Genomic DNA, 13,748 nt, shown 5'->3' with positions numbered 1-13,748 from the left:
TTATACATATCTCAAGGTAGCCAGCTATTATTTCAGCAATAGGAAAGGAAGGCAAGAACTTGCTTCCATCCCAGTGGAGGCCTGTGCATTGACACTGTTGGTGCACAGAATGAAAAAAATAAGTAAGTACCATTGGTAATTAATGCTGGCAAGGTGTGCTGGACATGAAAGGTCAAATTCTGCTCATAATCACACATGGCTTGCTAAAAAAAATTCTTCTTTTTACCTGGTCATGTGTAGGCAGTCTGACTCTCAATCTGTACATTAATACAAAATCAAATCTGCCTTCATGCAATATCTAAGATGACAAAGGTGTTACTGTAATTACATGCAAGACAACCATTCACACTTTGCCATGAAAAATGCATCACAGTTAAGAACAACACATCAGTTTTGTAAACAAGGCATCAGTTTTGTAAATTAACACCTGAACTAGGCAAACTGTAAAAGCCTGTGTTGGTTTGGCATGCTAGTTACCTAAGAACTACAAAAACGTATTCCTGTTGAATACAAGTACTATTCCCAAATAACAGCTGACTCACAAAGTACCCTGGTGATATGTCTGCAGAAAATAAGCAGATGACTCATGTCTGTAAATTCCTGAAAGTACCAATAGACCCCTGCTTAGTCATCTTTTGCTTGGATGCTGGGTTCATGAGCTCTGTAAACTATAATGAGAGATCTAGCTCTTAGTAGGACTCTCTCTCCCTTTTTTCCTCTCTTCTAAACAGTGCAAATTATCTCCCTAAAAATAACTTCATCTGCGTAAGTGAGTCATTTCAACTAGCAAGCTTATACAAGTCATGCAGTTAAGCAGTAATATTTGGTTATGAAGGTAAAAATGCTGCTGTCAAACTCAAGATTTAAAATGAAAATTATGTCAGAGGAAGTCCCATTTACCCCTTCTCTCGCAGAAATAGAAACATTTCCTTTGGAAAATTTAAACAATTAGCTCATTCAGGAAAGTAAAACTTTCTAATTTAGTTCCATGCTCAAAGTAATTTAAATCTGATGATTTCTTACTTTGGCTCTCCTAAGCATCATACTGTTAATGTAAGAGGAACTTAAAGAAGCAGACTGGAGAAGGAATCCAGTAAAACACTGCTTTCTCCTACATTACAATTTACAGATCATTCTTTAAAAGTCAAATTTTAGACAGCCGTAGAGTGGGGAAAATAATGCCTTTATGCAAGCACTACATGAGCAGAACTTGGAGGGCTGTTTATGGGTAATTAAGCATTGAGTAAATTCTTCACTGATTGAACCCTAATTTTCCCACACAGTTCATAAGAAAGCAAAAGAAAAAGGACTTGCTTGTTGAGAATGAGTCATGTTGTAAAGAAACTTAATTACAGTTTATAAATAGTTGAAGTTGCTCTCTTTTTGAAACACAAGAAACTATCTAGAAGTAACATACAAATTTGCTTCTCTTGACTTAGTATTTAATGCGTACATATATTCAAAACATAGTTACCTTAAAGCCAAAATCTTGGTTTACTAATAGCTAACAAACTGTGCAATGCATCTGCAAGGTTGAATTGTTTATTTTCTTAAAAAACAGCAATCTGAGGCCTGGAACAGGTTACCTAGTTTGTTAAGCTTATGTCAACAACTACAGAGTTGATTTTGACTATCCTATTAACTTTAAAATAGTATCTTCAGCATCTAATTTGACGACTCGCTCAACAGGATATGAAATATGGAAGGAATGTCTCAGAAAAAGCATCTACCAGTGCTGCTACAGGTTTTCTGAAGGAAAAATGCTCAGAAGAAAAGAGCAGTTTTACTGCAGTGCCTTCCTTTCCACCTTTAAGCACCGGAGAAAAGAGATGGAAGAACAAAACCATGCTTGAAATGCTTGGTGACCATTAATATATTTCAAAGCACTTAGACAGTAACATTTAAAAATTTTCCATATACTGTTCCCCCATCCTAGGGAAAAGGTTTATTTATCCTTCGTGTGGCACTGGATAAATCCAGATAATTGTTTTCACAAAAGCCAACATTTACTCACTGAATTCATCATTTAAATCCTTGGATGCTGCCATACTGGTTATCTTACTAACCTTTGGGATGCTTGATTCTGCAGCAGTTTATTGCACCTGAAATTTGTTTTGCACTCATGAACACTGAGTGATCTGGATATTATATTGAGATTTCTACTTTGACAAGATTTTATGGCCTGCACAACCTTAGTTCAATCTGTACTTGCTTTATGGAGCTGCCTTCAAACAGAAGATAACACATTGTGGTTTCCAGTTCTAAACAGTCCTAGGCTGCACAGAGCTGGCCAAAGGAGACACTGTTCTGGCTTCTCCCCTCTGCATTTATTTACTGCACAACACTGAAGTCTTGCTCCAATTAAATGTGTTCATTTCTGCATGAGCTTTTCAATGTGATGATCCTAATCATCATAAGAATGATGTTAGCTACGTAAAATATTTAAAAAACAGTTTCACAGCACATTCATGAGTTCAGAGGTTCTTTAGGGATTCCAGATCAGGAATGAAGGAACAAGGAAAGAACAGTCAACCTGCCTGCTGATGCTAAGTACCAGCCTGGGGGATGCAATTCTTCTGAGACTTACTAGTAGAAAATACTCTATATAGCCAAACACAAGTCCTTCCAATGCTGACTGCCACAGTACATACTTCAGAATCCATGATTACTGGACATGTGAGAGGTTTTGTTACAATTATTTCACCAGAAAACCAAGCAGGATATGCCAAATCTCACGTCTCCAGAGAACACTGAAGACTCTTAGCCTGATACTAGCTGTTCTCTTCCCAAACTTCCCTGACTCACTCCTTACTTATCATCCAGCTTTGGCGAGAGACTGCCTCTGCACTCAAGTACTTCTGATGAAGTAAGTAATGGAAACAGGAAACACATATTCCAGGCTCCAGAACTGCATTTCTGTCTCTTATTAGTACATATTCATCATCTTTCTGCCTGTTCTTTTTTTGGTTCACTGAATTTCACATTCTCTCTGCCTTACTTGCAATTGAGCTCACACTGCCGGGAAAAACAGTGGATTTGAATGCATGGCCTCAAACTGAAAAGCTCCTTGAACTCGGAGCTCTGCAGTTTTCCTGTAATGATGTGGATGAGACCCATGTGAATTTTCAGTGCAACTCCATGGCAATACATATACCATATCACTTACACATCTCTCAAGCCCTGTTTTAAAAGAAAATTTATACTAGATTTTTTGACATGACTTCTCCTATGAGACAGGTGATTCAGACAGCCCGTACAATGGGTGAAAAATCTTTACCTAACTTCAAGGAAAAAGAGATTTCTTCAGTTTTTAGATAAAAATTCCAGTGCAGAAGCCTTTCAGGATTCATATTGATCATGGTTCCTATGGAGAAGCCAGAATAGATTTAGCCACAAGCATTCTGGGGGCTGTAGTGTCTAGCACAAAGTTCCTCAGGGCAGGATTTCAGGCTACTTTCCCTAGTGAATCTTTCCTGGACTCGTGTGTTCTGAAGGTCTTTGGCCTACATTCTACTGGCAAAAAATGAAAGGGGAAACTTGGCTTAAAATACACAAAAAATTACTGAATGCCACAGCTATCCTGCTTTGGTGTGTGATGATTTATTCTTGCAGGAATGAGAAAGCAAGGATGACAAATAACATATCAATGGCATTACTGTGGGACTTTAGGTTAACAGAGCGCAGTCACAGGAATTTGAATTTGTTAAATATTATTAGGGCTGACATCCCTTCTGGAGAAAAACAGTTTTTTTGCAGGAAAATGCTATTTTGAAATCAACATTTCAAAATTTCAAATCTGAAAGGAAAAGCTGTGTATGGGATTTTAGCTGAGACACTAATGGCATTTTGGGTGTGTTGGTAATCACAGCTGGTTTTGAAATAATTAGGTCTGCCCTTGCTACGGGAAATATCCACCCCATTGGCAAAGTCAACACTTGTATAGTAAATAAGTAAGATGACTTATGTATGAAAAACTTTCAAATAAATACTACAGAAATACAAGTAAATACTCCAAAAAAAAAAAAAAGGAACAGCTATTTTATTAACAGAATATACAATACTAAACAATAAAATACAAACCACTGTAGGCAAAATGGAAACAATGAATTGTGATGGATTAAACTATTTTGACACATTACAGAGTAGATTTGTTTAATTAGCTTTCTTTGTTTTGGTTTGTTAGTTGGTTTTGTCTGTTTGGGTCTCTTTAAATATAATGTAACCCATTTTTATTTGAGGAGGGCTGCACAACATTTCTGTATCCACCTTGTGGTTCTCCTTGCACTGATAGTGGGAACTATAATACAATCTAGGCACCAGTGGCAACTAGATTTATGACTACAATTGTTTTGATTTTCTTTCAACATAAGCACATTATATGGTTGTAAAAATATCCCATGTCTTTAGTATAACCTGAAACTTTTTTTAAAGTATTCCATCCTTCATACAAACCAGCATGTTTAATAAAAGTGATAAAAATATTTTGAATGACTGAAGTTACAGTTGTGTGCTGCAGACAGAGTATCTAACTATCGGTTTAGTTTTACAGAGGAACTAAGTAACAGATCAAATCAAGATAGTCTTCAAGCAGCTTCCAGCTATGTGGTCCAACACCATGCAACAGAGCTATACCTTAATCTGAAAACAGCTTTATAACAGCTTCTTGCTTTTGAGTGTCATTCCCACCCCACCTATGTCATACTCTTATTGGATTTCTCTTACTGGACAGCAAGACTGGACTACTTCCTGTGGAATATCTTACAATCCTATATTGACCCAAAGAAACAGCATAATGGCCTTACAGGTCTTTTCCTTCTCTAATTTCTGTAATTATATCTATCTTAATTAAGTAAAAGGCTTCTTATTACCATCTTCAGCTACTTACTTGTATTTTGTTTTATTTTTACTTCAAATTCTGAAAGATCTTCATTCCCTCCTTCCGTTTTTATTTCCTTTTATTGTTTCTGCTGTTACAGTTTCTATAGTAACTTCTGGGAGTGCTGATGAGATTGATGTGACTAAAAGCTGTCTCTTCTCCATCTGAATTGTTTGAAGCTTGAAACTTAAATACAGTTGCAGTTGTTATGAGTGTAAAAAGCAAGCCATGCCCTTTCTTGGCACAGGCATGGATCACTGCAAAAAACGCTCCTCTGCTTTCTGAGCAGAGATACACCAATAGATGCTGAGAAGTTTTCTGTTACTTTCCAACTGGACAGGAAGACATCTAAACCATGTTTTTACCTGAAAAGCAGATGTGCAAAACCATCGTCTTCTCTCACCAATATTTTATTAAAATTATGATGCTTGCAAATAAATAGTTTTTTTTCTGTTTTAAATGCTTCCTGGGATTTGAAAGAAAACTATTTTACTTCACTCTCATCTGCGGTCAGTGTGACATTATCCTGCAGGTCAAGAGGACCCTGTGCTGCCACACCTGCTATCCTGTTCTTCCAACCTTTGCTGCTTGCAGCTTTCAAAACCCAAGCCAGTGTAATCCCATCTGGCCCACACAGCAATTAAGCCCCTCCAGGTATTTTTAACTGCAGTACAGGCCCACTGCATCTTCCCACTCCTGAACATCACAATTACCACTTTTACTCTTCAAGCTACCTTACACACTACTAAAAGCTTATCTCTCTATTGCTTTTTGACCCAAAGAACTACTTTGTGGAACACTTTTATGATACGCTTTCTAGACCACCAGCCATTTTTGGTGCATTTGTGAATCACCATTTGAAGATGATGCAAAACAAACATCAGGGATCACACCCCTAAGCTTCAGGGAGCAGACTTCAGGCTGTTCAGGGATCTTGTTCATGGAAGACTCCTATGGGATAATGGTCCTGGTGAGAAGATGGGTCCATGATGACCTTCTCCAAGCTCAAGAACAGTCTATCCTAGTGAGCAGAAAGGCAAACACTACCAGCAGGAGGCCTACATGGATAAGCAAGGAACTGATAAAACTCAAGCATAAAAAGGAATCACAGGAGATGTGGACACTCCCTGAGCATGCAGAGACAGGACTGGGAACGTCAGAGCTGACCTAGAATTGAATCTGGCAATGTGAGTTAAGGACAACAAGATGGGCTGCTACAGCAACAGTAAAAGTATGACTAGGGAAAAGATAGGACTGCTGCTGAACGAGGCAGGGGCAGTGCTGACAAAGGAGACAGAAAACCTGCTTAAACACTCCCTCCTTCTCCCATTTTGAAATTTACGCATCTTTGTGACCAGTTCCATCTCTAAACTAAGGTGTATTCCTTATTATTCCAAAATGAACTATATTTCTATTTCCTAAAAGGTATTCAGCACTGGCCTCTGTGTGCTATTGCTGTCACGTATAGATTCTTAGAAAAAAAAATTATTTTGGTGACAAAGTGATTGTCATTGCATAGAAGGAGGAAAGAGACGGAAGAATGATTCAGAAAATGTTTCTTATCTTGATGTAGCTCTTATTTCTAGAAATTTCATATCTCTAATAATCCTGTAGTGCTGTGTGCCATCCTGCTTCTTTTCTGAAAGCATTACCTGGTATTGAACCCAGGACTCATCCATGAAACCCCTGCTCATCAACTCTTTCTGGACTGAAAACAAGATATTTGCTTCCTACTTGCTATTATGAGCAATTTTGAACTTGGTGTATTTCACACCTTTAAAGCAGTTCTCATCTTAGAGAAAAACTATCAGAGAGTTACCAAAGCATGTAGACACAAACCAGACACGGACTAAGAAGAATAAGCACCACAACCTGTGCTCAATCCTGCCCCTATCAATTACTTTTTGTGACCTAATTATTTCTTTACAAAAATTGAGTGGATAAAATAGGATTATACCCTTTTTCCATGGCGGGTACCTTTCCTGAGAATTTTAGTTATCTGTCACATACTTGGGCACATAGTAGTCATACTCTAGAAATATATTAAAAAAATAAAAAGAATCAACAGTTCACTTTTCTGAAAAGTGCAATTTTATAAGAAGTTATTACAAAACCTTTCAGTCCATTTGTTAAAGTGCTTGTAGTTGCAGGAAGAATGTCAATTAATGTCTGCAGCAATACACTACAGTTTTAAAAGTGTGGCAAACACACGTGTTTCTCAGAAATTAAAAAAGTAATATCCACAGCAAAATGACATTTTAAAATACCTTGCCAGTCCACTCACATCAGGCCATCTATAAGATTCCTATAAAGCCTAATTAATATCACAACTGTTGCTTCCTGTTTGTTGCTGTCCATACCAAGTTTTATGAGCTTTCTGCTGTCCATTCTCCCTTTTTCTGTAATTACAAATAGGAACCTACAACTAGCTTATTCTGAGTGACATGAAAACAAAATGAACCTAGAGAAACAGAAAAAGAGGGAAAGAAAATCACTTCAGATTCACTTGCATCCATTATGAATACGTATATTAAAAAAAAATCTCATTTGGCTCACATACAAGTAGATAGCCAAGGTGGAATCAAAGGAACAAAATGTTTAAAGCACTCTTAATGTCTAAAATAAAATTACCAGCTTTCAATAAAAATTTCAAACTAAATCTACTTGGCAGTATGCCTTAGAAAAAAAGGGAAAAAATACACCATGGAGAAAAATGATCAGCAAAAGACTCATTAATTTTCCAAATGCTACAATTGAGTCCTGTGAATAGCCCCTGCCAAAGCCCATGCCTAGTTTAGTGTGCCTGTGACTCAGGCTACTTTTCCATCACGCTGCCTGTCCACAGCACTGCAGCGTACCTGCAGATTTCACTGACTTCAGTAAGCAAGAGACACCTCACTACACAGGAGGTGGCCCAGGGAATGCTTTGTTCTGAGGGACTGGAACAATGTACAAAGTTTTGAAGAAACCTGGTCAGTTCAGGGTATATTTTGCTGTAGGCAGAACATGTTTTCAGAAACTCTCAAGACAAAAATCAAAGAAATACATGGAACCAACTAAAATACTGAGTCAGAGGAGAAGACCATCAAAAAGAAAGACACTTATTCCCAAGCATAAGGTCCAAATTTGATTTTCTCTAGCCACTTTTACATCACTGGGGCTTTCTTAATCTACAGTTTCTCATTTAAGAATGAAATGACAGTCTTTTACAATATTTACAGATTGTTTTGATGAGCATTGAACTTCTCATTCTAGACTCTTAAAACATTTATTTTGTTATGCTTGGCATTTCTGCTGAACTATCCTGCTTTCCTGACAGGACCAGATACCACCTTGTTATTCACATGGTCATGTTTTCTTTTTACCTTTAGTTTTCAGAGTCATAAATTCCCATTTTCATTTAAGGAGCAATGAGAAGAATAAAATAACAACATAAGAAAGTTAAAACACCTCATTAGATAAAAACTCACAGAAACAATCTAATGTAAATATTCCACTCAATACTTGGCCCATTTTTTTAGGACATGGCTCAGGCAGACAAGGTTTTATACTTTATACTCATAACTTTTCTTGAAAAGACTGACAAATGTGTGCAGACAGCAATAGTCAAACAAGAATGCATCAGAAGCTGGTCTTGGTAACATCCACCAAAAACCCCTGAATCCACAAGCAGGTGCCTACCCAAGGCCTGACACTCATAAGGTATAGTGTCCTCTTAGCCAACTAATGCTTTAGGTCCCTTGCTTGCTTGCTCTCTCTTGTTTCAAAACTTTCTTCTTGCTGGGATGCTGTTTCTGATCTATCCTCTACCAGAGACAACCACCTAACTGCACAGACAAGTTAAAGGGTAGACAAAAACTACTTATGTTGGCATTCCCATAGCAAGATTGATCATCATTTAAACTCGAGCTTTTACATGACCAGCACTTTGGAACTCCTGGGTCAGTGGCATTTTCCACAAAGAAACTGAAATCCCTTACAGTCAGCCAAGGTCATTTCCAGCAAATGATCCCAACCAACTTCACCTTGACTGAGATCCCAAATAAACTGGAAATATAAATGCTGGCAGCCTTCAATATTCTCTACCCCCTAAAATACTGTTCAGTGAAACAAACCCTTTTTAGTTTAATGCTTGTCCTTTTCAAGGCATCTTAAACAACCACTAACACAAGCAGTGTTTCATTTGCTACTGCATACTGGTCCAGCTTCTGTCCTGCTCTTTAGTGCTGATAACCTAAAGATCTTGCAAAATAAAAATTAATCTTTGAAAAGCCCAAATACAGGTTGCTTCAGAGTTCTACTCTTGTGTTTATAACAATAATGCTACTTAATTCTTAATTATGCACAGATAATGTAACTTGTGTCTTCATCTAATATTGATTGGTTATTGCATCAATGGCCAGACTTGATCTTAAAGGTCCTTTCCAACACAAATGATACAATAATTTATATATGGTATAAATACTGTATACAAGAACAAGAATACAAGGAAATATCTGTCTCCAAAAACTAATCATAGCTGATTTATAAACAAGAAGAGAAAGTCTATTGAAAAGTGAGCAGTCTACTGAAGTTTACTTACAAAGCTTCATACTGGGACTTACTCATAAACATTATCAGTATCAAAAGCAGTAAGCCTGATTAACGATTTCCTTTCCCATGTGGATGCATAAACTTCTCTAAATGTTTATTTCTTCTGCCTTATATTTGAAAGCACTTGATTAATTCTGAAAACTAAACCACTAAAGAAACAGTTCCTTGGACTAGTCTTTGATCTAATATACTAACTCCAGCAGCTTCATTAGTCTAATGATTAAGTTTGCAGCTAGGTAGCTCCTCCGTGTTTTAAGACAGAATGAGCAGACTCTGGTCTTCATTCTGTAACTACAGCACCAGTCTTTTTTTTTTTAGCATATGATGTTGTTCTAAGGTTATTTGGCTTCAGAAATTCAGAACTATTTTTCTGTTCCTCTCCTTTTTAACCCACTTTACTCAATAAAACTATTCTGAATAATTTCAACTTACTCTAATGTTTTTTGCTTCCTAGTGTCCAAACAAGTTTGTAACTCCCAATGCAAACAGTTGCAAAATAATGCCAAAGTTATTTTGGAAACCTCTGAATCCATCTTCTAAAGGAAATGCAATTCATGTTAGTGTTTATAAATCTCATCTAAATTGCAACCTCAAACCTAAAATTTTAACCAAAATTTAGATGCCAATAAATATGGTGCCTTTCATTTGAAATGCCACAGTGCTTGCAGTATACTGACCTATTTACTCTCTTCTGAATACTCTATCTACATACTATAGTAAATATATAAAGTAGAACAGTTTTCAACTTATTGCTATCTCTCCCAGACATTTTATTAGATGCTTGCTAAATATTCAAGTCTAATATACATAGTTATGTCAGTGGTTAGGAGATGAAAGCCTACATTACTTCACTCAGGAAATGAAGTGCAGGTTTCAGTCCTTTCATTGCAATATCCTTCAATGCATGGACCAGAAATGCTTTTGCACTGAATTGTTCAACAAGTGAGTGATGCAATGGCTTACACAGCTAAGCCACTGTATGATTTCTAAGGCCACAGGGTTAATACATAGTGATAAACTATACAGTTATAATTGTAGCTTTCAGGCCAGTTTAATTGAATACCATGAATATTACACAGTTAAAACTTGCTCTGTTATTTAGCAGAAATTTGAATTTTGATTCCTCTGAAATCTAAGTGATTCAACATGTATTAAGGTATATTATCTCAGAGCACAAATCAAATCCACAGGAATTTTAACATTGATTAAATTAACCCAGATATGCTGGGGAGTAAGAAAGGTGGGAAATCTTCAGGAAGGCTGCACATAAAGAAGTGTCATCTCATAGAAGACAATTGTCCAGTGACCAGTTCTCCATTGTAGTTGAGATGTAAGTAAAGATTTAATGAGGATAATTTTCCCAAAGATATTACTTCAATTCTGTTTTCCCCCCAAAATAAATTGTAATAACATGATGGAAGAGCTTTAATTTCAGGTTTGAGTTTTCTAAGATCATTAATGATTCTTAAGATCATTAGTGTGTGGTGAGCTAATCTTAGGGCATAGAAGGAAAGGGATTAGTGAGGCCATTTTTTATGATCTGCAACACAACAACAGGATGAAGGACTTCTCTGAACAGCAAACCTGAATTCCTGCATTAAAAACTCTGGGACAAATTTTTGTGACATCATCAAGACAGCATGAGTCTTCCAGATGAAAAGCTAGCCCACAATAAAAAATTATGTAATATGAAAGACTCCAGTGCTAGAATTCTATCAAACACCAGTGCTGCAGCTGCCCACATTGCAGTGTAATAATTTTAAACATAAATAAGAAGAATAACAATCAAATCTAAAGAATTACGTGACTGAATTTCCCCAGATCAAAGTATCTTTGCTACCTGTGAATTTCATGAATTTCACCTTACCACAAGGAAAAACAGAAATTGAAACTTAAGGTAATATGCAACAGACAGTATCAAAGCCACATTTACTAATTTCCACATGGAGTAACTCCGACATATTTAAATTAAAAATGTATTTTTGATAGTAATACAATCTTCATTTAAAAATTTTAAACAACAGCAAAGCTAGCTACGTTGTTAGGACAGTTTTGCCTACACAGTTTCAGTCTAGGAATAAGTTTTGGATCCTGATGACAATATGCTGTTTTTTCTTATGTGATATATTTTTTCTACATAAAGTGTCTTTACAGTTGTTATCAATGCATTAATTCCTGACAGGTACAGATGATTTTAGGTATTCCTGGGTAGAGTCTTCATCACTAACACTTTTGAAAAGCTGAGTTACAACAGTGAACTCAATCTTGAGTCAAATGACCAGAAAACTTTCCCAAGATCCTTTTGGCATTTTGTAAAGCCAACATTTCAGTATTGGTGTACATCCTCTCCCCTTCTCTAGATACAATCAAGATTTTGTGTTTTCTAAGTCACATCAAAAATAGATTAAGCACTGGATAAAAATAGCTAAAACTTTTAAATTGTTTCCTGTAATTGTACATTTTCCCTTTTGAACTTGTATCTTCAGAGGCTAGACATTTATGCCTGAGGCAAAGTGTTACTCACTGTGAACAAGGAAGCAAAAATCTTTCCACATCAGCAACAGAGTAAGCTTTGTGAATCCTTCTGCATCATATTCCACCACACCACTATCAACAAAAACACAACAAAAAATGAGTACAGTTTTTACCTTCAAATACTAGATGATGAATACATAAATTTTGTAATAGGGGGATTGTTATCTTTGTTTGTTTGTTCAGAATCTTCCAGGATTTGCTTTTTTTATTAACAGTTACAATTTTCTAGCTAATTGTAAATTTGATTAAACTTTTAATCTCAGTAATAGTTTTAATTATGATGAGGTATTGGAGGTTGTTACTCAAAGAAAGGCCATTTTCAGTTTAAAATACACTTTTGAATGAAAGAAGACCTGCTATCACATCTGCAGTCCTTAACTGATAAAAACTGTAGACACACAAATTCCCTGTACCTTACTCAAATTAAGATTATTTTTCATTTTTGTAGCGAGTGAGAGAATAAAACTGAAAATAAGCAGGCTGAGCAGAGTTTAAATTTGAAAATTTGGAAGAATATATATAAAAAATACAAAACATGAGATCATAACAAAAAATTCCATATAGAATACTTGTTTGATAGATGGATTAAAAGTTTCAACCATCAGAAGCTGGTATTCTCTTGTCTGAAACAGTATCAGAAGTCATGAACCACAAGGCAGATGTCATATAATCATAGGAACACGTGGCCACTTCTATTATAGAGTTTTCTCAGAAGAAAATGAAATGTCTTGATAAAGATTAAACTTGCACTGTTTACTCATATGTTCAGTGGAAGTTACTGTTATCAATTTATCATTGTATTAAATTTGCTAGAAGCCACCTGTTTTCCTAACCTCACTTGAGAGACCTGAGATTTGAAGGGCTCCTGAATATCCATGACACTGTCATCACTCCTTGGAGGCAGAAACCCCTCATCATAATCAGCTAAAGGCTTGGACTCTGGCTCAGTTTAGGCAGGAAACCAAAGTGCCAACCCTTCACAGTGCCACAGTAGCCCTGACTAATTGATTTGTGAAGCAAATGTGTCATCATGCCTGGCCATGCACCTTTCATCTGCAGGAATGCAACAGGACCCAAGAGCCTCTTCCCTTGACACACAACATACAGGTTGTTGGTGGGAACAGCTGGTCTCCCAGCCCTGCCTTTACACTGAGCAGGGGTTTCTGGCTCTTGCAAGGCTTGGAACCACACCTGCTTCCCCATTTTCCCACCTCAGTCACTGCTTGTTAGTGTAAAACCCCTTAAGTAATTGATTCAGAAATGAACATACTTCTTCTGCACAAGGAAAATCCCTACTGTCCCTTTCCCATCATCACCTATTTTCTAGAAAAATCAGATTGGCCACTGGCACAGAAGTACATTCCAGTATTGCTACAGAGAGACAATCTGTACACATCATTCTGTGAACAATGACTAGATTTCATCTCATCCAGTGGACAGCAGCCACACAACCACAAACCATATGCAAAAAATGAGTCTCCCCCACGCTACAGAAAAATATGCATCGGAAGAAAACTTACGTTCCAAAGTGACTCAGGAAAGCTGCAATGTACTCTCTTCTCTTATGGTATCCCTGAATAACATATTGTACCTTAAAAAAGAAAGAAAATAAATCCAGAGCTATAAAAAGATTAAAAAACCCAAAGCCCAGTTTGTCATGCATTTGTTGTTAAGGAAGATTTATGTTTGACATGGTAGAATTTCTGAATCCTACATTTAGCAGATTTCCCTGAAGAATCCTAAA

The 13,748-nt window shown here is 36.6% G+C and overlaps 1 protein-coding gene across 1 annotated transcript in view; it reads right to left on the bottom strand.

Moving 5' to 3' along the window:
• The window catches only part of BABAM2 (BRISC and BRCA1 A complex member 2), a 161,217-nt gene that overhangs the window by 22,364 nt on the left and 125,105 nt on the right, over window positions 1–13,748 (bottom strand). The window contains exons 9-10 of the mRNA XM_054628813.2: window positions 13,525–13,595; window positions 11,994–12,076 (exon numbers count right to left, since the gene is read on the bottom strand). Of these exons, the coding sequence (XP_054484788.1) occupies window positions 11,994–12,076; window positions 13,525–13,595 (154 nt within the window). The remainder of the gene's footprint in view (window positions 1–11,993; window positions 12,077–13,524; window positions 13,596–13,748) is intronic.

This window comes from Agelaius phoeniceus, chromosome 3 (genome assembly GCF_051311805.1).
Source record: "Agelaius phoeniceus isolate bAgePho1 chromosome 3, bAgePho1.hap1, whole genome shotgun sequence".
Lineage (NCBI taxonomy): Eukaryota > Metazoa > Chordata > Aves > Passeriformes > Icteridae > Agelaius > Agelaius phoeniceus.
This window is presented reverse-complemented; position numbering and strand designations above follow the sequence as displayed.